At 44.2% G+C, this 25,416-nt stretch overlaps 1 protein-coding gene across 1 annotated transcript; it reads left to right on the top strand.

Annotated features, from left to right (window-relative positions):
- Positions 1-692: 692 nt before the first annotated feature.
- Positions 693-25,416, top strand: LOC311248503 (uncharacterized protein; the record flags this gene model as incomplete). Its single annotated transcript, XM_084339374.1, has 6 exons — positions 693-858; positions 4,214-4,398; positions 17,266-17,522; positions 20,387-20,507; positions 22,547-22,682; positions 25,229-25,416. The coding sequence occupies 6 exons, from the start codon at positions 693-695 to the stop codon at positions 25,414-25,416; spliced, it is 1,053 nt and encodes a 350-aa protein (XP_084195500.1).

Below are 25,416 nucleotides of genomic sequence, written 5' to 3'. Positions count from 1 at the left end.
TCGGACGGGGAGGCGAGGGTTACAAGCTGTCTACTGAGGATGTCGGTCCAGAGTGCATCTCGGTCCCCCTGCTCTGGTTTCGGCCCCTGACATCATCAAGGCCATATGATATACGACGGGTGGACGGTAGGAGCTTACGTGATAAGGATGGAGGAGGAGGGTCGGCTGTCGAAGCGGCCCGTTTTATCCACGAGATGGGTGTTGACTGGAGTCTGTCAGACACGCACAAAGGCCTGTTGTGTTGTACCAAAAGGGGAAAGGTGAAGACAGAGACGCTCTTCTCAGGACTAATGTTTCTGCAGTGCCTCTCCGGTGTGTCTCTCGTTGATACACCCAGACTTTTGGATCGATTAGAGTTTTTTTTTCCCCCTCCATATGGGGGAAAAGTTCTAAGTGACAATTTGGTTCAGTTTAAGCAGTGTTGTCCCTAATTGATTTGTTTGTTGTGATTTTTTTTTTTTTTTTTTTGTTGTTTCTTTGTTTTGTTTGTTTGTTTGTTTTTTGTGTTTTGAGTTGTCGAGTATTTTAATGTTGAAAGTTTATGTTGCATCTTGAGTGTTTTTAGTAAAGAATAAAGTTTTTTTTATAAAATCAAAAAAAAATCTCTCTCTCTCTCTCTCTCTCTCTCTCTCTCTCTCTCCCTCTCTCTCTCTCCAGTTGACATGCAGTGTGTAGTGTGGTTGGTGCTAGTCATGCTGTGGCAGGTGGAGGGGGTGGTGGTGGTGGTAGAGGGGTGTCCCGATGTCTGCAAATGCACCCAGAACAGCAGCCCGGAGAGGTCAGAGGTCAACTGCCATAAGAGGGGCATCAGCGCCTTCCCCTCCAAACTGCCCCCTAACTCCTGGATCATCAAGCTGGGTGAGTTCAATGGTAGATCAGACTATGGTCCTTCACTATGATCACCATGTCAGATCACAGCATCACAAGATCTCGCTGTGTCGTGGCTGGGAGACTAAGTGCACTATGTGTTCGTCTTGGCAGGAAGTTCTCCAGGGACTGGAGAGGAAGGGGTTTGGTTTGGACTTTACATTTAGATGATAAATGATAGACATTTGGTTGTGGAGTCATGATATACATTTGGTTGTGGAGTCATGATATACATTTGGTTGTGGAGTCATGATATACATTTGGTTATGGAGTCATGATATACATTTGGTTGTGGGGTCATGATATACATTTGGTTGTAGAGTCATGATATACATTTGGTTGTGGGGTCATGATATACATTTGGTTGTGGAGTCATGATATACATTTGGTTGTGGGGTCATGATATACATTTGGTTGTGGGGTCATGATATACATTTGGTTGTAGAGTCATGATAGACATTTGGTTGTGGGGTCATGATATACATTTGGTTGTGGGGTCATGATATACATTTGGTTGTGGGGTCATGATATACATTTGGTTGGGGGGTCATGATAGACATTTGGTTGGAAAGTCATGATAGACATTTGGTTGTGGAGTCATGATATACATTTGGTTGGGGGGTCATGATATACATTTGGTTGGGGGGTCATGATATACATTTGGTTGTGGAGTCATGATATACATTTGGTTGTGGAGTCATGATATACATTTGGTTGTGGAGTCATGATATACATTTGGTTATGGAGTCATGATATACATTTGGTTGGGGGGTCATGATAGACATTTGGTTGGAAAGTCATGATAGACATTTGGTTGTGGAGTCATGATATACATTTGGTTGGGGGGTCATGATATACATTTGGTTGGGGGGTCATGATATACATTTGGTTGTGGAGTCATGATATACATTTGGTTGTGGGGTCATGATATACATTTGGTTGTGGGGTCATGATATACATTTGGTTGTAGAGTCATGATATACATTTGGTTGTGGGGTCATGATATACATTTGGTTGTGGGGTCATGATATACATTTGGTTGTGGAGTCATGATATACATTTGGTTGTAGAGTCATGATAGACATTTGGTTGTGGGGTCATGATATACATTTGGTTGTGGAGTCATGATATACATTTGGTTGGAAAGTCATGATAGACATTTGGTTGTGGAGTCATGATATACATTTGGTTGGAAAGTCATGATAGACATTTGGTTGTGGAGTCATGATATACATTTGGTTGGGGGGTCATGATATACATTTGGTTGGGGGGTCATGATATACATTTGGTTGGGGGGTCATGATAGACATTTGGTTGTAGAGTCATGATATACATTTGGTTGTGGAGTCATGATATACATTTGGTTGTGGAGTCATGATATACATTTGGTTGTGGAGTCATGATATACATTTGGTTGTGGAGTCATGATAGACATTTGGTTGTGGAGTCATGATATACATTTGGTTGGGGGGTCATGATATACATTTGGTTGTGGAGTCATGATATACATTTGGTTGTGGGGTCATGATAGACATTTGGTTGTGGAGTCATGATATACATTTGGTTGGGGGGTCATGATATACATTTGGTTGTGGAGTCATGATATACATTTGGTTGTGGAGTCATGATATACATTTGGTTGTGGGGTCATGATATACATTTGGTTGTGGAGTCATGATATACATTTGGTTGTGGAGTCATGATATACATTTGGTTGTGGGGTCATGATATACATTTGGTTGTGGAGTCATGATATACATTTGGTTGTGGGGTCATGATATACATTTGGTTGGGGGGTCATGATATACATTTGGTTGGGGGGTCATGATATACATTTGGTTGTGGGGTCATGATATACATTTGGTTGTGGAGTCATGATATACATTTGGTTGTGGAGTCATGATATACATTTGGTTGTGGAGTCATGATATACATTTGGTTGTGGAGTCATGATATACATTTGGTTGTGGAGTCATGATATACATTTGGTTGTGGAGTCATGATATACATTTGGTTGTGGAGTCATGATATACATTTGGTTGTGGAGTCATGATATACATTTGGTTGTGGAGTCATGATATACATTTGGTTGTGGAGTCATGATATACATTTGGTTGTGGAGTCATGATATACATTTGGTTGTGGGGTCATGATATACATTTGGTTGTGGAGTCATGATATACATTTGGTTGTGGGGTCATGATATACATTTGGTTGGAAAGTCATGATAGACATTTGGTTGTGGGGTCATGGTAGACATTTGGTTGGAAAGTCATGATAGACATTTGGTTGTGGGGTCATGGTAGACATTTGGTTGGGGGGTCATGATAGACATTTGGTTGTGGAGTCATGGTAGACATTTGGTTGGAAAGTCATGATAGACATTTGGTTGTGGGGTCATGGTAGACATTTGGTTGGAAAGTCATGATAGACATTTGGTTGTGGGGTCATGGTAGACATTTGGTTGGGGGGTCATGGGGTTGGGGGGTCAGATGCCACATGGCTGTTCTTTGATCATGTCACACTATAAGGGGTAAAGATGTCCATTCATTGTTTTTGTCGCAGGCAATGTCATAGACAAAATCATGTCAAGATCTGGCTGAATTTGTGTAGTCTGATCCTGATAACAATTGAAGAGTTCAGGTTTTTAAGATGAATTTGAAAATATGTTATCATCCTAGTAATTTCAGTAAAAAATCCCCCATTGACTTGCATTGCTAAAAATACAAACACTTCGGCTTTCAACAATGGTGCTTTTTGGATGGCTTGAAATGACTCCCAACCCACATACAGTAGGCTGAAAAATCACTTTCATTTTGGATTTAAACATCATCATCATCATCATCATCAACCTTTATTTATTCTCAAAATTACAATTGAGGGCACCCTCATTTTCAATGTAGTCGAGACTTTACAGACATTTCAATGCACACATTTCTACAACATAACAATAATAAATATTAATAACTATCTACATAGTACTCTCAGTCCAGAGTGCACCACAGCAACTAGTATAAAAAAAGAAGAATAGGTATACAAGACAATAAAAGTAGTGCAATGTAGACGTGCAGATTTAAGAATAGGCATAACATAAGTACAATAGTACAATGTCGCTCGAAGGCATGTGAACCCCCCCCGGAGCAGTCAGTCCCCCGAACACCCCACACATCAATCCCTACCACATCCCCATCCAAGACACACACCCTGATGAAGCACACCATGACCGAAGGAAAACACAAAACATCATTGGCATATAAATCGTTTGTACAATAAAGTACACAAATGTGGATTATTGCCATCTTCTTTTGCCTGTACAGTGCTCTTATGTCTTTCCTGCTGCGTACAGGTGAAAATGGCATCACAGACCTGAATGCCAACACTCTGAAGCCGGTCCCCAAGATCGAGAGCCTCAACCTGGAGCGGAACGCCATCAGGTCCATCCACCCCCAGGCCTTCTCTGGCGCCAGGCGTCTGATGCTGCTAAATCTCTATGGCAACCACATCACCAAGCTTCCACCCAAAGGGTTTAAGGTATAGAATCTTATGGCATCATAACTTATCAGACATCAACTTTACATTTGTACATTGCAGAATTACATTGTAATTATAATTCTGTAATACAAATTACAATGTTTTTACATTGTAATTCTGTCAAAACACACTCTAGTCTAGTGGTATCATCATTCTAGAATATGCCTCAAATATGCATACTGTTTTAACCTGATACATGGCTGGATGAGAAGAACACTGTTTTAACCTGAGACGTTACTGGATGAGAAGAACACTGTTTTAACCTGAGGCGTCCCTGGATGAGCAGAATGCATCTCTGAGTTGTATTGAAATTACCTTTGTAAGTATATATTTCAGCTGTAGTAAGGGTGTTACGCCCCCCTGTGGTCACTCAGTGGAAGGGCGCAACATAAGGCAACATACATGGTGGGACACAATGCAGTGACACAAACGGATTATAAAAACATGTTTATTTATATAAAAAGGCAACACAGGGATCAAGGAGGACTATCAGTGGCACCAAATTAAATACAAAAATAAATGATAACCCACCCCCCTTGACCATACAGTGGGTGGTGCTCACTCTAACCTGGGGTTGTAACAGGTAAACCTACGTGATGCTAGATGTAGACCCCAGGGTATATTCCTGTCCTGCAAAAACACATGTGAATACACATACATATAACTACAGTAGGCTAGGTAAAATGAAGGACAAACAAATATACAAATGTTACCTTCAAACAATAATTGGTAAATGGATAATAAAAAGACACAAGCTTCACCTAAATAACACAGTACAAATAATAACAACCAGGAAAAACCAGAGCTCTGCCACGAGGGCCCTATTCCCCGTACCTGGTTCAACTAAGTCGATCAAAAGTCCCATTATCCAGATTCAATTAACCTGATGTTTGTATCCAGGCTTTCCCTGTTCCTCGAACGCTGATTCAGTCTTGTTAATTCGAACCAGACTTGATACTCAGGATAATTGCGCACGGCCGCCTCACCTGAAAAGACAGCAGGTGTCGATCGCAGAAATCAGGCAGGAAAAATCTGCCGCTGAAGTGCCCTTGAGCAAGGCACTTAACCCCCAACTGCTCCAGTGGAGTTGCTCAGTGGCCAATGGTGTCAGACTGTGGTTGTACTGGACAGCTCCCAGGTATGAATGGAACTGTGTGAATGTGAAGCAGGGCGTAGCTGAAAAAGAGCATCTGTGCTCAGCGAACCTACCCTGGGTAAATAAAGGTTAAAATTAACAGATTGCACAATGGGTACAATACAGTACGGCTCAATAGCCTCACCGACAAGTTAAATGCATATCTATAGGCTAATTTTAAGTCCCTCATTACCCCAATCAATCAGATGATATTTATTTAAATGTGCCTGCTGGCAGTAGGCTTAATGGAATGAATAATCGAATGAGATCTTGCTAGCGAAAATAATTAGTTAAACTCTTTCAGAATAAGTAGATACAAACAAGCCCAAAGAGTATCTAATTGATACGAAATAATAGATACTTATGAGGATCACAGTCGAGAATGCAGCTGTGACCGTGTCCCTGACCGCCAAGAACCTTTATGTTGTCCTCGACGACCAGTTGAACTTCTCTGCTCACATTGCAGCGACAACCAGAACCTGCAGATTCCTCCTGAGCAACGTCAGAAGGATCCGCCCCTTCCTGACAAAAGAAGCCACCCAACTCCTCGTCCAATCAACAGTCATCTCCCGCCTCGACTACTGCAACGCACTGCTCGCTGGCCTCCCGGCCACTGCCACCAAGCCTCTTCAACTCATTCAGAACGCAGCGGCCCGCCTGATCTCAAACCTACCGAAGTCGGCCCATGTCACCCCACTTCTTAGGGACCTGCACTGGCTCCCCATTGCTGCATGAATCCGCTTCAAGGCCCTCGACCTGGCATACTGTGCGGCAAAGGGAACCGCTCCCGCCTACCTCCGGTCAATGGTCTCTAACTACACACCCTCAAGACCCCTACGCTCTGCATCTTCTGGCCGCCTCAGACCTACTCCTATCCGAGCCCCGGGAGGGTCATCAAAGAGAAGCCGCCTATTCTCAGTCCTTGCCCCACAATGGTGGAATTAACTACCCACCCCAGTTAGGACAGCCGAAACCCGTCCAATCTTCCGCCATCGACTAAAGAAGCACTTCTTCAACCATTATCTGAAATAATAATATATATAAATAAAAAATAAAAATAAATGCATTTTCTCAAATGAATTCATCAAAACGTCAAAGGCTCATTCAATTTCTCAAATCCGTCAAACAGCGCATCTCATCAGACATTTGAATCCCAGTTACAATATCACAATAACGTGTGAGTGACAGTGATACAATTCAACAATCCACAGATTCAGATTCCTCGTAATTAATATCCACAGTCCACGCATAAAGACGCTTCAATTTATGCTTGAATGAAACACAATCCGGGCGCTCCGTTAAGCAAATGTGTCTGGGGAAGCATGCAGATGACTTCAGGGTTCCCTTGTACCGACCAGTAGGAGGAACATCCGCACAACAACCAGGTAGGGGAGGGGGGGAATTGGCATAATGACTAAAATTGTGATGGGGAGAAAGAGGATAAAAAAAAAGAAAAATAAATATATATCCCAGCGGGAATCACATTTGCAATGTTCCGTTATTAACAGGGATGTCCTGATCCGATCACGTGATCGGGATAAGAAAAAAAATCTAATAAAAACTGCATCAATTTTATTTATAATTTTTTATTATTCAACAAACATGACCATGTTCACATCTTAAACTCATACTGAGGCCTTAGTTTTGGTTTTAAATGACATATAATATCATCATTAATTTATTTATTGTCACACAGAGCAGAAGAATTTGCCCGAACAGATGCATTTCCTTTCATTTACACCATTGCACGACAGTGACGTATGCCGAATCCCTCAAGAGGCCAGTCACCTGATTTTTACAGACAATGGCGCCATTGCTCTATGTATGTTATTACCATCTCATGAAGCAGCAGGCTGGAGGTGTCATTGTGCTTGGGGAGGTAAGGAGGCAGAGTTTTTAGATTAGGTTGCAATGCCTCGCTTGAATGAAATTAACTTTTCACCTGGATAACGTCGTCAATATTTGCTTTGTGACTAACTGGGATTATTGTCGGCGTTTCAGACCAAAATGGAGCAAATCATAGTCAAGTCAAGTCAAGTCAAGTTTTAATTGTCACGGCATACAGGTATACAATGAAATGCGGCTGGTCTTGCCCGCGACGATGTGCAATACAGTGGTACAACATATAATAGAATCCAAAAAAAATACAGTGGTACAACATATTAATAGAATCCAATAAAACAGTGCAATAAACAGGTACATGGTGTGCCATCTCGGTATCTGTACATTAGTATTTACAGAGCATATAGGACATGCTAGGTAGCTTTAGTAGTGCAATACACTGTTCCTGATGTTATACTACTTTAAAGTGGCCTTTCCTCTGGCCATAAGTGTGCGTGTGTGCGGCATGAGTGTTAAAGTGGCTGCTAGTGTGTGAGCGTGCTCAGCGTGCGTGTCGTGTATGTGCTTGTGTGTGCTTGTGTGTGGATAGTTCAGTTTCTGTGTCTCTCAATGTTCATTGTTCAAGGCTCTGATGGCCTGGGGGAAGAAGCTTAGCCTAAGCCTCTCCGTCCTAGTAGCTGGGGTTCGCAGGCGTCTGCCTGACCTCAGCAGCTGGAACAGGCTGTTATTGGGGTGGTGGGGGTCTTTCATTATCCTGCAGGCTCTGGATTTGCACCTCTTGTTGTATAGAGCCTGCAGGGGAGGTAGCGCAATACCCGTGGTACGCTCGGCTGAGCGCACCACTCTCTGTAGGGCCTTCTTGTCCTGTGCCGTGCTGTTCCCATACCAGGCAGTGATGTTTCCGGTCAAGATGCTCTCTACAGCTCCTGAGTAGAAGGACTGGAGTATCTTCCCCGATACTCTGAACTTCCTTAACTGTCTCAGGTGGTAGAGGCGCTGCTTCGCTTTCTTTACTACTGTGTCTATGTGTGTTGACCATGTCAGGTCCTCTGAGATGTGGACCCCCAGGTACTTGAAGCTGCTCACCCTGTCCACGGTAGCCCCGTTAATCCTCAGTGGTGTGTGTGTCTCCTGCTGTCCTCTCCTATAATCCACGATCAGCTCCTTGGTTTTACCAATGTTCAGGAGCAGGCTGTTGTCCTGGCACCAACGTTCCAGTACCTCAACCTCCTCTCGGTAGGCCTTCTCGTCGTTGTCCGAGATCAGCCCCACCACCACCGTGTCGTCGGCGAACTTCACTATGGAGTTGGAGCTGAACTTGGCCACACAATCGTGTGTGTAGAGTGAGTACAGCAGGGGGCTTAGAACACAGCCCTGGGGGGACCCGATGCTCAGGGTGATGGTGTTGGAGGTCTGACCCCCCACCCTGACCGCCTGGGGTCTTTCACTCAGAAAGTCCAGTACCCAGGCGCTCAGGGCGGAGCTCAGGCCTAGCTCGATCAGCTTGTCCACCAGTCTGGTGGGGACTATGGTGTTGAACGCTGAGCTGTAGTCAATGAACAACAGTCTCACATAGCCCCCCTTCTGCCAGTCAAGGTGGGAGAGAGTGCTGTGCAGTACCTGGGAGACCGCGTCATCAGTGGACCTGTTTGTCCTGTATGCAAATTGCATAGGGTCCATATCACTGGGAGGCACAAATGTGGTCCTTGACCAGCCTCTCGAAACATTTCATGACCACAGAGGTGAGTGCCACCGGTCTGTAATCATTTGGACATGTTGGGGAGGGTTTCTTCGGTACAGGGATGATGGTAGACATCTTGAAGCAGGCAGGGACTACTGACTCCGCCAGGGATTGATTAAATATGGCGGTGAACACCGGGGCAAGCTGGTTTGCACAGGACTTAAGTATGCGTCCTGTTATACCATCTGGGCCTGCAGCCTTCCTGGTGTTCACCTGCATAAATGCTCTTCTCACACTGTGTTCCGACAACGAGAGAGCGCCCCCGCCCCCCCGCGGTTGCCCTCCCCCCTCCACAACAGCCGGTGCGCCAGTGACGTCACTAGCCAGAGGGCTAGCGGCGACACTGTCTACACCGAACCGAGCGTAGAAGGAGTTGAGTTTGTCCGCGAGAGAGGCGTCGTCGCTCCCCATTGAGGGGGCGCTGACTTTGTAGTCAGTTATTGTCTTCAGTCCCCTCCACAAGCCTCTTGTGTCGTTTTGTGCCATTTGTGTCTCCAGTTTCTCAGCATATGTCCTCTTAGCAAGTTTAACAGCCTTGCGCAGAGTGTAGACTGAAGCCTTGTACTCTTCCATATTTCCTGACTCTCTGCCCAGGTTATAAGCCGTGGTGCGTGAGTTTAGGGCTGTTCTTATAGTGCTGTCCACCCAAGGTTTCTGGTTTGGGAAAACCCGCGCCTTCTTTGTGAGGACAATGCCGTCTACCACTGTTGTTATGTAACAAACAACGGTATCAGCGTACTCGCTGACGTCACTGGCGCTTCCTTTAAACATGTCCCAGTCTGTATCCTCGAACGCGTCATGGAGCGCGGCCTCTGATTCGTCAGACCACTTTTTTGTCTCATGTGACACGACGACGTCACGCAATCTTTGTTTGTATGCTGAGATTAAAAAAATGGAGTCGTGATCGCTCGCGCTTGCAGAGCCCATCAGTGGCGGAGCCGCTACAGCCTTGTAGGCAGCTCTGAACGGGGTGTAACAGTGGTCGAGTGTGTTCCCCCCTCTTGTGGAGCAGGCGATGTGCTGAAAAAAGGTCGGCATCACTTTTTTCAGATTTGCCTGGTTGAAGTCACCAGTCACTATCGTCGCGGCTTCCGGGTGCTTGATCTGCTGCTTGTTGATGTGGTCGTGTAATTCCACCAGTGCTTTGCCAGTATTTGCCTGTGGGTGGATATACACGACGGATATAATGACCGCGGTAAACTCACAGGGTAGGTGGTAAGGACGGCACAGTAAGTCGAACACTGTGAATGTATACTAATGTGCAAACAGATTGAAACTTTGAATATTTCTCGTATGAAGCACATTTCTCAGGGTGAATGTAATGAGAGACACCGTGCCCGAGCCCCTCGAGTGACTATTAGGCAACAGAGGGGCTTGTCTTGCTTCGCCGGGTTCTGACAAAAATGCGTCAAATTCAGGGACGTGCACAGGACTTTAGAGGGGCAGGTGCTCAAAGGCTGAAAAGGGCACTATACCTGTGTGTAGAAACCGAGCGTGCGTAGCGCTAGCCTGATTTTTAAGGGCCCTTTTCGGGCGGGGGGGGGGGCCCCCTTTTTATGTTTTTTGGGGGGTTTTGGTGATCAAATATTGAACTATAATAATCAGTGCAGGAGCTCACTTATCCTTGAAAGACACTTTTATCACTGACTTAAAAGGCCCATACATCTCCATAAATGTTCAGGGGGGAGGGAATAAGTGCTTACCCTACAGACCCCAAGAAGTGCTGTATATTCTGTATTGTTTAATATAAATGCGTTTTTTATTCCAATCCCGATTTGTATTTGAGATTCCCAAATCCCATCGGACTTGACTTCTTCGTGTCCCTCAATGAGTGTAATACCAGCATTCAACTGTATGCGCCACAGCGGTTTCTATCATCATCATCATTACCACCCACGCTATGCATAAAATATAGGTCCGCGGAGAGGCCGTGCAAACTGCAATGGAATATGGGGCATCTCTCTCTCTTTACCTAATATTTTAATTCTATCCTGACATTTTTCAGTTGGAAGGGCAGTCTATATGCGTAACGACAACATTTTTAATTTTTTTTGAATGGCACTTTTTTTATGAGGCTCAAAAAGGCAGGTGCTCAAGCACCCCTTGGGCTCTATGTGTGCACGTACCTGGTCAAATTGGTTACTAATGTGAAAGATCGGCTCGGGAAAGATCGGTATCGGTAGATACTCAAAATCACATGATCAGGATGGGATCGGGAGCAAAAAAAGGCGATCGGAACATCCCCAGTTATTAAAATAACCACATAGTGTGTCGCGATGCGCGAGCGCCGTATCCATATAACTATGATGTGCATTATTTAGGAAAAAGCAAATCTATAGGCTGAATATGATTTATTATCAGCATTTTAGGTATATTATTTTACATTTCAAAAGCCCCCTCTAGAAAAACGAAGCACAAAAACATAATTCAGAATGGTATAATGGGATCTTGACTGTGAGAAATATTTCAGGAAGGGAGCTGGCATTTCTTTGCGAGGGCGTGGCCATGCAGTTTATCCAGCTAACTGAACTTAACCCTGCGCTGGAGCAGGTTCAAACTTTCTGAACGGCTGCCATAGCGAGTCAAGTTAGTCAAGTTATCCTGAAAATTATCCGGCTAACTCAGGTATGAGGAACAGGGCCCAGCTCTTCACACAACATACCCAAAAGGAAGAGACAGAACTGAACACAAAGGGGACTATATATATATAAGGTGTGGGAATGCTTGATTGCTGATTGGGAACAGGTGGTGGTGGATGATGATGACTGAAACCAGGGGTGCATCTGAGAAAAGGACATGTAGAAACAGAAGAGGGAGACAAAAACTTCACAAAACAGAACCAAACAAGATATGCCTACATACACACAGCATACAATAACCCCATACGTAACAAAGGGATACACTGATACCAGTTTCACACTGATACCACTTCACCAAAATTATAACTACTACAAAGTACAGAGCCATTGCTTTTACTGAGCAGTGTAGACATAGACTTAGATCATCAGTTTGAAGTAATTTGACAAAAATGATTGATATATGTGACCAGGCACAGACAATAGGGTCTTGTAAGCCTTAAGGTCCCCCTATAGAGGGACCCTGCTTTTCTTTATCATAAATCGATCAATAGAGACCGTATTAAATCCCCAATTATCATATCATGGGAACGCCACAATCATTGGCTACAACCCTGTGCAAAGATTTTCGAGATCGCCAAATGATTGACGGAGCTAGAGCCCCGGGAGTCGGGGGTGGTAATGTGTACTTTTGCGTACTTTGGGGCACGCCTCAAATATCGGCATGTAACTCGAGAACCGCTGAACAGATTTTGTCACCTGAAAGGGCAATCGACTAACCCTAACCCAAATAGGGCTTTAATTCAATCTATATATTGTATTCAAATAAATGCACACCCGAGCCACTAGAGGTCGGCAAATAATCGTCCACATGTGGGCCCTTGGATGTTAAGAGGTCAATGTTTAAATATGTAATCTTTTTGGCGGTCAGGTGGCGTAGCAGAGATTGTGCTCGTCACCAATGCAAGAGGCTGCGGTCTCGACTCCCAGAGAGTCAGCATTGCCTTGGCTCGGGCTGATCGCTATACTAACTCGTTTGGCTGAGTTAGGGGGAGGGGAGCCGTGGGTGAGTCCTGGGTGTTGTGGACAGCGACCCCTACAGTTCGGTCGGGGCGCCGGCTGGCTGCACATGCGTCGGAGGAAAGCATGTGACAGTCTCCAGCCTCTTGGACCAACAGTAGGGGAAAGTGCGCAACAACCAGGAAGGGGGTTGGGAATTGGCATAACGACTAACAGTGGGATGGGAGAAAAATCGGAAAAAGAAGGAGGGGGAAAAAGATAATCAAAAGAAAAAAGAAAAAAAATTAAAGAGTAAAGATCATAACCCTATTAAAAATAGTAGTCAAAGTGTATATTTTAATTTTTACCAATGTTTTATACGATTTATCGGAAATACAAATTTATCAGAAAATGCTAATTATCGTAAAAACGCAAGAAATGACTAAATCCAGATTCAACCCTGCCATTGGAAAGAGGAGCATTTGTTATGGTTTGTAAACAAGCCCAACAGCACGACACAGACAGGTAGTTCAGAGTTAGCCAAACACGATGGGCGTATTTATTTCACAAAAGAAATGGGCAACAATAAAGTAAATCCATCGGAGGAGAATCCTTTAGCCGAGTAGGGCTCTGCGGCTCTGCAGCTTGATAATTATTTTAGCCGAGTAGGGCTCTGCGGCTCTGCAGCTGGATAATAATCCAATCGTGGAGAGAAAAGAAAACGGAGAATGTCAGTAATAGAAACGTAGAAATCTACGAGGCAGAGTCCAGTAATAAGACAGAGTCTGGTAACAAACAAAAAAAGTGTTAAGGAACACACAAAAACAGATGGAGGTATTGTCTTCAGTGTTAAGGAACACACAAAAACAGATGGAGGTATTGTCTTCAGTGTTAAGGAACACACAAAAACAGATGGAGGTATTGTCTTCAGTGTTAAGGAACACACAAAAACAGATGGAGGTATTGTCTTCAGTGTTAAGGAACACACAAAAACAGATGGAGGTATTGAGTCCAGGATAAAACGAGGATATTAGTTCATCAAAAATAGATATCCAAACACTCACCAAGGGCAAAGTGTAAATACGAGGCACGGGTCCACGGAGGCAGAGAGAGGAAACAACAGCAATGTCCAAGGGCGTACTGGAGAAACACACAAGAGGCACAAGCAGCAGCTGGTGGTGACCAAAACAACCCGACACTGAATGTTCAGCAAACCGTGTATAAGAGGGCTCCCGTCGAGCTGATTGGTAACTCCTCTCAGGTGCGTGATGGTAATTGGCACCTGGAAGCGTGCAGTACTGGGCCAGCCCTCACAGAATTTTCCCTATCCATAGATGTATGATTTGGCCATAATAAGGTCAAGGTCAAGTTCAAGGTCAAATATGAATTTATAATTAAAGTCGATTATCATTAATTACTGTATCTACAAATCCTTCTGTTTAATCATCTTCCCGCGGTTCATTTGCTTAGATTTTTTGTACACATGATCTCAATAAGGTGGTGAATGAGCTCAGTGAACATTTTGCAGATTTTTTTTCAATTTTTGATTATCATCATCAAAATCATAAATCATAATTAATCATAATGAATGTATTCATTACAATTTAATCAGCCTAGTAACAGACACAATATTTCGGACACTGGGAATACATACCCCCAGGTCCCTAGATGTTCCTAGATACCAAGAACATGCAAATTGACCTTGCAGAAGTGGAGCAATCTTCCATTTACTTAGGCATGTACCTTAATTCGAAAACGGTCTACAGATTAACAAGCTTACATTTTTTTGTATCGCTGTTGATAGATGTAGCGTTATGTGAGATGTCCAGATCAGGGATCACAGCTAGTGACGTCACCGCCATCGATACTGCGCCCCGCCCTAAACGTACTCAGCCCCTCCTCTCGACATTGTAGTTCTTTGAATAGAGTGTGGGGAAAAACAGCTGTATAATCTAACAATAATTTACATATTTACAAGTCGTATTATGTTTTGCAAATAAGGAGACATATGGAGAAAATTTCAAAGCACTCAAAATGGCCAATATCTCCATTTCAAACTATTTCTGAATTGCGCAACATTTTGGGGTTTTCTGGAGAATCGTGAGGTCCTTAACAAGACGGGTTGGACCGTGCCGGGTCACAGATATAATCAACATTTCTGCATTACAGAGATCTCACATTCCATGTGTGAAAAATGCAGTAGATCAAGTCACTTTGCTTTGATTTCTAGCATGTTATACATTTCCTGGTATTGGAGTTTAGTAGTGGGGGAAATCCTCAGATATTGATACCCTACTGGCCTACTGTACCGAACTCATCTCTCCATTTAAGCCTCATCTCTTCAGTTGCAGAACAGCCATTGCGGGAGCTAGAAATTCCCCCATACATTTTGACTAGCTTACTTACTGTTTACAAGGCTGCTTCATGGTGAAACAGGACAATCCGACTGACAGTTTGGGGAAATGGCCCAAATCCAATAGTGAGCAGCAGTCACTCCACAGCTGTGTGCAGCAGCTACACAAGCAAAGTAGTTCAGACTAAACACGGAAATCAATTAAAGAATCATGCAAAGCACACTGTGAGATAACAGATGTCAACTTTATCCCAATTTTCTACTTTGTAGTGCAAAATAATTGTGTCCCAGTGCAGACTGCGGGAAGCTTTTATTATGCAAAACAAAAAGTGGCTCCTTGTGCAAGACTCTTAACCCCTGAACGCTCCTGATGAGCAGGTTGGCACCTTAGTTGGCACCATGGTCGTCTCTGCCGTCGGTGTGTGAGTGTGTGAGGAACATGGTGTGAAATGTGAGGAACAAATTGTAAAGCACTTTGGATAAAAGTGCTATATAAATGCACCATTTACCATTTACCATTTACCATACCATTCATGGGATATACATTGCTGTTTATGGCCAGTGAGATTCACATTCACATATCATCCCAAAACCATCTTCCCCTGCCAGTCTTCCAAAACAGTGTAGAAGGGGGGAGGAAATTCAATATAGCCCAGAGTAAATAATGGAAATCTCAAACACTCAACTGACTCTGTTGCAAATACACATCACACTAGAAGCATGTCCATCAACTTAAAGAAGCGTACCGACTGTGCTCCAATATCAAGATGTACCTCAGGTTTTCACACCAGTCTCCTTGTCTGTCGTTTGAATGAACACCGAGGACGGGAGACACAGCACTAGACTATACTGTTTCAAGTGAAGTTCTGAAACACTGTACCGTTCCACTGGGGCTGTCAGCTGTCCATATGAATATCTCTTTACCAATAAATATAAAGTGTGTTAAAGTGTCTAAAGTGGGTAAAGTGGGTGCTGCAGTGAGTGGTTTATTTAAAGTGAGTGTGTGCATGTGGATGTGTGTGCTGTGAGTGTATTTGATGGTTTGTTACATAGTGTAATTGTCATTCCACTGGGGCAGCTGTCCATAGGAATACTGTACCGTTCCACTATGAATAGGTTGAAATGAGGCACATTCCAAATTAAATTTGAATGTTAATAATACAATTTACCACATCCGAGCAGGCATACAATTGTTACAATTGACAAGTTCATTGTGTGTTGCATTTGCTATTATGGGTGGTACCAATAGGAAACAAGCAGGGCTGTGCTTTGTACCAATAGGACACAAGCAGGGCTGTGCTTTGTACCAATAGGAAACAAGGAGGCTGTGCTTTGTACCAATAGGAAACAAGGAGGCTGTGCTTTGTACCAATAGGAAACAAGGAGGCTGTGCTTTGTACCAATAGGAAACAAGGAGGGCTGTGCTTTGTACCAATAGGAAACAAGGAGGCTGTGCTTTGTACCAATAGGAAACAAGGAGGCTGTGCTTTGTACCAATAGGAAACAAGCAGGGCTGTGCTTTGTACCAATAGGAAACAAGCAGGGCTGTGCTTTGTACCAATAGGAAACAAGGAGGGCTGTGCTTTGTACCAATAGGAAACAAGGAGGGCTGTGCTTTGTACCAATAGGAAACAAGGAGGGCTGTGCTTTGTACCAATAGGAAACAAGCAGGGCTGTGCTTTGGAACATGTATTGGTTTGCATTGCAGGCAATTTTTTCCCAAATTCCAAAAATGCATTAATTGTTATTATTATTATTATTATTATTATTATTATTATTATTATTATTATTATTATTATTATTATTATTATTATTATTATTATTATTATTATTATTATTATTATTATTATTATTATTATTATTATTATTATTATTATTATTATTATTATTATTATTATTATTATTATTATTATTATTATTATTATTATTATTATTATTATTATTATTATTATTATTATTATTATTATTATTATTATTATTATTATTATTATTATTATTATTATTATTATTATTATTATTATTATTATTATTATTATTATTATTATTATTATTATTATTATTATTGTTATTATTATTGTTATTGTTATTGTTATTGTTATTGTTATTGTTATTATTATTATTATTTAAATAAAATGAATATACAGTATATATACATTTCTTTGAATGAGTGTTGGTTCTGACAGCCCTAATATCAACACTAAACACAGACTCTGCCTCCCAGGACCTGCTCAGCCTCCGCTTCCTCATGCTGGGCCAGAACCAGCTCAGCGGCCTGAAGGCCGACATGTTCTTCGGCATGAGGAACCTCTCGGACCTGGACCTCCCGCTGAACGCCCTGACGGCCCTCTCCACCAACACCTTCAAGCCCCTGGTGGCCCTCAAGGTGCTGGACCTGTCCCTCAACCGCCTGCAGAAGATCTCTGCCAAGGCCTTCAACGGCCTGAGGGAGCTGATCTTCCTCAACATGGACAACAACAGGTGAGAGTGGATCTCATCTTCCTCAACATGGACAACAACAGGTGAGAGTGGATCTCATCTTGCTCAACATGGACAACAACAGGTGAGAGTGGATCTCATCTTCCTCAACATGGACAACAACAGGTGAGAGTGGATCTCATCTTCCTCAACATGGACAACAACAGGTGAGAGTGGATCTCATCTTCCTCAACATGGACAACAACAGGTGAGAGTGGATCTCATCTTGCTCAACATGGACAACAACAGGTGAGAGTGGATCTCATCTTCCTCAACATGGACAACAACAGGTGAGAGTGGATCTCATCTTGCTCAACATGGACAACAACAGGTGAGAGTGGATCTCATCTTCCTCAACATGGACAACAACAGGTGAGAGTGGATCTCATCTTGCTCAACATGGACAACAACAGGTGAGAGTGGATCTCATCTTCCTCAACATGGACAACAACAGGTGAGAGTGGATCTCATCTTCCTCAACATGGACAACAACAGGTGAGAGTGGATCTCATCTTCCTCAACATGGACAACAACAGGTGAGAGTGGATCTCATCTTCCTCAACATGGACAACAACAGGTGAGAGTGGATCTCATCTTCCTCAACATGGACAACAACAGGTGAGAGTGGATCTCATCTTCCTCAACATGGACAACAACAGGTGAGAGTGGATCTCATCTTCCTCAACATGGACAACAACAGGTGAGAGTGGATCTCATCTTCCTCAACATGGACAACAACAGGTGAGAGTGGATCCATCACATGAAGGACTGTCAGGAGGTGTCCTTGACCCTCTGAGGTCTGAGCCCCCGTGAGCGGGAGAACAAAAGGTTTGAAAAGGTGTGAAAACGGCCTCATCTCGGCAGAGAGGATTCTTCATAAATGCAGAAAATGTTGGGATTCAGACTTAGGTCAAAAAATTTGATATTCGCAATTTCTAGTGCTTTGCAATGTTCTCTATCTGTTTCCGTATTTGCTAAATGTAAGATGACTTGTAAATGGGTTAATTCTTGGTAGATTGTATGGCTGTACTTCTCTGCAGTCTTCTCAGAGAACTACAATGTCGAAGGGACACACACTCGCCCAACTTACGCAATAATATTCACGGGGGTATGTCTCCTCGTGGGAGACAAGTTCCCAATGCATTGTCCCGTGGGATAATGCCCCCCGCGGTGATATTAATTGAGGTGATGGAGAAATTAATCAGAATCAGATTCAGAAAGGTCTTTATTGCCATACCTTGGCTTTTACTCAAGCGTGACCCCCACTGTTATAGGAGGTGGTTGAAACATGCAAACGTTCACACGCAAACTCACTAATAAGCATTGGAGGCTTCTAACACGCACTCTAACTTCAAAAAATAAGATGATTCTGATACATTTCTCCATCACCGCAAGTCCGCCACTCAATTAATAACGGTAATAATATAATAATCCCACAGAACTTGTGTCCCATGAGGAGACCTACCCCCGTGAATAATATTGCGCAAATCGGATCGATCACCCATATCTTTCCACGTCTCATGCAGCACTTTGCTCTCGTCTGCCACCTAACACCAGATTACAACCGCCTCTGGGAATAGCAAAAAAAATAGCACTCCCTCATTGATGGAACACAGCGTGAGGAGAGCGTTTATGGGGTTGAACACTAGGAAAGCTGCAGGCCCAGATGGGATAACAGGACGAATACTTAAGTCCTGTGCCAATCAGCTAGCCCCTGTGTTCACCACTATATTCAACCTATCCCTGTCCGAGTCCGTGGTCCCTGCCTGCTTCAAGGTGTCCACTATAATCCCTGTACCAAAAAACTCCTCCCCAGCAGGCCTGAATGACTACAGACTGGTGGCACTCACCTCTGTGGTCATGAAATGCTTTGAGAGGCTGGTCAAGGATTACTGTGCCTTCCTCCCTAGCAGGGGTGTAGCTCCAGATTCTGGGCCCCATGAAAGAATGTATTTGTAGGCCCCCAGTGAATGCGAGCGCGCGTAAGCGAATTTTTTTTGCCATTTTTTTATTGATGAAAACGCATAATATGGTTTTTACCTATACATTTGGATCAGCAGTTCAGCACTGTTGGTGGGTGAGCCTAGTAAAGGATGTCGCATTGCGTTCATCTTCAATGAATGGACCAATGCAATAGTCTACCAAAGCCCCCCCTCTCTCTCTATATATCACACACACACACACACACACACACACACACACACACACACACACACACACACACACACACACACACACACACACACACACACACACACACACACACACACACACACACACACACACACACACACACACACACACACACACACACACACACACTTCAGAAACAAACATAGTATCAATGAGAGCATCAATAATACACCTGAGTGAAGTCTAGTAAAAATAAAAAAATGTGGGCCCCCCCCCCCCCCCCCCCCCCCCAGTGCTGGGCCCTTGGAATCATCCTAAGCTACCCCCCCCAGCTACGCCCCTGCACTATGGCGCTCCCTAGTACCATGGACCCACCGTATGGTAAACAGCACTGTATGGTAAGCAGCACTGTATGGTAAACAGCACTGTATGGTAAACAGCGAGAGAGAGAGAGAGAGAGAGAGAGAGAGAGAGAGAGAGAGAGAGAGAGAAGAGAGGGAGAGAGGGAGAGGGAGAGGGGAGAGAGAGAGAGAGAGAGAGAGAGAGAGAGAGAGAGAGAGAGAGAGAGAGAGAGAGAGAGAGAGAGAGAGGGTAATCTTTTCCATATGGGAGTGCTCATGCGTCTACAATACATTTGCGGTATTGAATCAATAGATGAATATTTAAAACTCCTTGTGTTGGGATAAAGGTGATACACTGCTGCTGAACTCTGACCCTTCGTCTCGTCCCTCCAGCCTGAAGAAGGTCCCAGCCGGCGTCTTCAGACCGCTGTCCTCTCTGGAGATGCTGGTTCTGGACAACAACTTCCTGTCCACGCTGACCGCCTCCTCCCTCGACGGCCTGACCAGCCTTCAGGTCAGCACGTTGATCCGTCTGTATGGCTGGCTCTGCTCAGGAACAGAACATCAGATGTTTAAAGGGTCACTTGGACGGTCGACATAACCTGAAGAATCAACATTCACTTAACATTTAACCTGACTGACCAACATTCACTTAACATAACCTGATGAATCAACATTCACTTAACATTTAACCTGACAGACCAACATTCACTTGACATAACCTGAAGAATCAACATTCACTTAACATTTAACCTGACAGACCAACATTCACTTGACATAACCTGACAGACCAACATTCACTTGACATAACCTGACTGACCAACATTCACTTGACATAACCTGACAGACCAACATTCACTTGACATAACCTGACAGACCAACATTCACTTGACATAACCTGACAGACCAACATTCACTTGACATAACCTGACAGACCAACATTCACTTGACATAACCTGACTGACCAACATTCACTTAACATTTAACCTGACTGACCAACATTCACTTAACCTCTTAAGCCTGATGGGTCCGGTACGCGTGTATGCTTTCTACAACGCAGTTGCTTTTCCAGGTTGCTCTGATTGGCCGCTGACCCCACGTGACCCTACGCTATTACGCCCCCTTATCTGACGCTCTACAGCTCTCCGTAACTTCTTCGCAGAACAGCTGCTTCCGTATTTATAATATTGGAAACGCCGCGCTGTGATAACAACATTAACGAGCACATTAACGAGCACTGTGATAACAACATTAACGAGACTCTCGTTGTGTCTATTCTGCTAACGCATTAGGTAATAACCGGTTTAAAATGGATGGTGATTACCTCACGTTGTGTCTATTCTGCTAGCATTAACGTTACTAGTACAAACAATCAAACCAAAACATTGACATCTAACTTATATTTAGATATTTACTCAACCTCTAATGTCTAACTATGAATGAACACAACACTAACTTACCATCTTTAGATAATAAAGTACTCAACCTCCACTGTCTTTAACTATGAATGAACACAACACTCTAACTCACCATCTTTAGATAATAAAGTACTCAACCTCTACTGTCTTTAACTATGAATGAACACAACACTCTAACTTACCATCTTTAGATAATAAAGTACTCAACCTCTACTGTCTTTAACTATGAATGAACACAACACTCTAACTCACCATCTTTAGATAATAAAGTACTCAACCTCTACTGTCTTTAACTATGAATGAACACAACACTCTAACTTACCATCTTTAGATAATAAAGTACTCAACCTCTACTGTCTTTAACTATGAATGAACACAACACTCTAACTCACCATCTTTAGATAATAAAGTACTCAACCTCTACTGTCTTTAACTATGAATGAACACAACACTCTAACTCACCATCTTTAGATAATAAAGTACTCAACCTCTACTGTCTTTAACTATGAATGAACACAACACTCTAACTTACCATCTTTAGATAATAAAGTACTCAACCTCTACTGTCTTTAACTATGAATGAACACAACACTCTAACTCACCATCTTTAGATAATAAAGTACTCAACCTCTACTGTCTTTAACTATGAATGAACACAACACTAACTTACCATCTTTAGATAATAAAGTACTCAACCTCTACTGTCTTTAACTATGAATGAACACAACACTCTAACTCACCATCTTTAGATAATAAAGTACTCAACCTCTACTGTCTTTAACTATGAATGAACACAACACTCTAACTTACCATCTTTAGATAATAAAGTACTCAACCTCTACTGTCTTTAACTATGTATGAACACAACACTCTAACTCACCATCTTTAGATAATAAATAACACATTGAATCTTTCACCAGGAACTTGAGGAACAATGAAATGACACATTGCATCTTTCACCAGGAACTTGAGGATAAATGAAATAACACATTGAATCTTTCACCAGGAACTTGAGGAACAATGAAATAACACATTGAATCTTTCACCAGGAACTTGAGGAACAATGAAATAACACATTGCATCTTTCACCAGGAATTTGAGGAACAATGAAATAACACATTGCATCTTTCACCAGGAACTGTACCTGAGGAACAACGAGATCGAGCGCCTGCCACTGGACCTGTTCAGGAACATGCCTAAACTCACTCAGCTGGCTCTCAGCGGGAACCGCCTCAAGACTGTAGACGGGAACCTCTTCGCCCAAATCTCTGGTGAGTCCAGCATTTAGAATGGAAGACGTTATCAAGAACCACTTAACTGTCGCCGCCATAGAGAGGAAGCTGCCTATAGGCATGAGAGAGAAGTGGATCTCCTATGAGCGTGACCCCGCAAATGGCGTCACGCCCAGAAGCTACTTCGACAGGCTCTTGGCATTCCTGAAAGGACAGGAAAGGATCCTCGAGAGGCTAGCACAGCTGGAGATCGAAACCACCCACGCTGGCGATAGACCAACCCAGCGTGAGAGGCTGAGCGACAGAGGTAGTGAAAGACAGTAATTTACCAGAACAACAGTGAGTGATGTCAGGAGGGAGTCCCAGAGGGACCCGTGCACCATGTGTGGAGACAAAGCACATGGAGGGAGACTTTATTTCTGCCCGGCCTTCAAGAAGGCTTCATTGACGGAGAAGAGAGCCCAGGTGAAAAAGGCAGGGATGTGTGCCAAATGTCTTGATTATCACGGGGTTGACGGCGGGTGCATGGAGAGATTCTTCTGCCATGAGGAAGAGTGTGTGGAAGAGGACGGCACTGTCGAGCATAATTTCCTCCTCTGCCCCAAGACGCAAGTTGCATCTATAGGTTGTTTTTATTATAGAATAACAGTCACAGTATGAACTTGTTTTGTACCTGTCCTTGGAGCACTTTAGGCGTCCTTGCTCCTTGCAGCAGTATTGGGCACTATGGCTCTGTCTCCCCCTCTGCCCTGAAGCACTGTGCTGACCAGCTCGCACCGGTGTTTACCACCATTTGTAATGCATCGCTGGAGCTGTGTCACGTCCCAGCATGCTTCAAGGCCTCAACCATCATCCCCGTCCCCAAAAAGGCCAAGGTCACGGGCCTTAATGACTACAGACCTGTCGCCCTGACCTCTGTGGTCATGAAGGTCCTGGAGCGCTTTGTCCTGGCCCACCTGAAGCTCATTACTGATCCTGTGCTGTACCCGCTGCAGTTCATGTACAGAGCCAACAGATCCACAGAGGATGCTGTGAACATGGCTCTGCACTACACGCTGGAACATCTGGACTACGCGGGCAACTATGTCAGGATATTGTATGTGGACTTCAGCTCGGCCTTTAACACCATCCTTCCACCCATCCTGGAGCACCAGCTATCCCTGCTGCAGGTGCCGGCCTCCACTCGCAGGTGGATTACGGACTTCCTGTCCAACAGGTCTCAGCGGGTGAGGCTGGGGAAGAGCATTTCCAGCTCTAGGTCCACCAGCACCGGTTCCCCGCAGGGCTGCGTCCTGTCCCCACTACTGTTCTCCCTGTACACCAACAGCTGTGCCTCTCTACACCCCTCGGTCAAACTCCTGAAATTCGCTGACGACACCACCCTGGTGGGTCTCATCTCCAGGGGGGACGAGTCGGCCTATAGGAGGGAGATCGAAAGGCTGCAGAGCTGGTGCAGCTGCAACAACCTGGAGCTCAATGCTCTAAATACAGTGGAGATGGTAGTGGTACTTCAGGAAGAAAGCAGCCCCCTCCCATCATACTGGCAGGCACTCAGGTGGCCTCCGTGGAGTCATGCCGATTCCTCGGCATGACCATCTCCCGGGATTTGAAGTGGGAGCTCAACATCACAGGCCTGCTCAAGAAGGCCCAGGGGAGGATGTTCTTCCTCCGGCAGTTAAACAAATATAAACTGCCAAGGACCATGATGGCCCAATTCTACACGGCCATCATTGAGTCCATCCTTACCCACTCCATCATCTCCTGGTTCCCCGCTGCAGCGGCAAAATATCTCGCCAAGCTGCAGCGGGTGATTCGCTACGCTGAGAGGGTGATCGGCTGTCCCCTGCCCTCCCTCAGGTCCCTGCACGACTCCAGGGCGCTGAAGAGGGCGAGGAAGATCATGGCCGACCCATCCCACCCCGGTCACAGCCTCTTCACCCTGCTCCCCTCTGGGAGAAGGCTGAGGATCCCAAAGGCTGTGAAAGCTCATCACAGACTGAGCTTCTTCCCCTCAGCCGCCAGGCTGATCAATGCCTCAGGTCCCCCCCCCCCTCTGCCCCTAAGTGACACTGGCACAATGACACTGACTGCACTGCACTAGTCCGTACGGGAACTCTGCACTCTTCACTTTATATATATATATGTATTTTATTGATTAATCCTCCACTGCACTGTTTCGTTTCTTGTCATGTGTCTGTGTTGGTGTTGTTTACTGTGAAAAAAGAAAAGAAAATGCATACACTGTATTGCTGCAACAATTACCAATGTGTTTTTACACAAATGGCTCAATAAAGGAATCTGAATCTGAATCTGAATCTCATTCTGCCCTGAGAATACTATTCCACTATGAATAGTCTGAAACAAGGCAGATTCAGATTTAGATTCAGATTATTTTATTGTCACAGCTTTTTTAAATGAGATGCTTGTTTTTCCCGGCTCCTCCAAAATTGTGAAACATTTACTGGTGATGCATTTTCAGTTCAGGTCATATGAATAACGTTTGATGTATTTCCTGTACCAGGGATCAACATTTCAACCATGATGATATTAAATGATGATCTCTCTTCCCCTCGTCTTGATCTCAGACCTGAAGAAGCTCTACCTCCATGACAACCCCTGGTCCTGTGACTGCAGCATCGGCTCCTTGGTGCGCTGGATGGGCCAGACCACGGCCAACCTGTCCCCCCTGGAGGCTCTGCGGTGTGTGAGCCCGGCCCAGCTCCGGGACAAGGCCCTCAACAGCCTCCCCGCAGAGACCCTGCACTGCGCCTAA

This window comes from Notolepis coatsorum, assembly GCF_963971535.1.
Source record: "Notolepis coatsorum genome assembly, contig: SCAFFOLD_189, whole genome shotgun sequence".
In the NCBI taxonomy this organism is placed as follows: domain Eukaryota; kingdom Metazoa; phylum Chordata; class Actinopteri; order Aulopiformes; family Paralepididae; genus Notolepis; species Notolepis coatsorum.
This window is presented reverse-complemented; position numbering and strand designations above follow the sequence as displayed.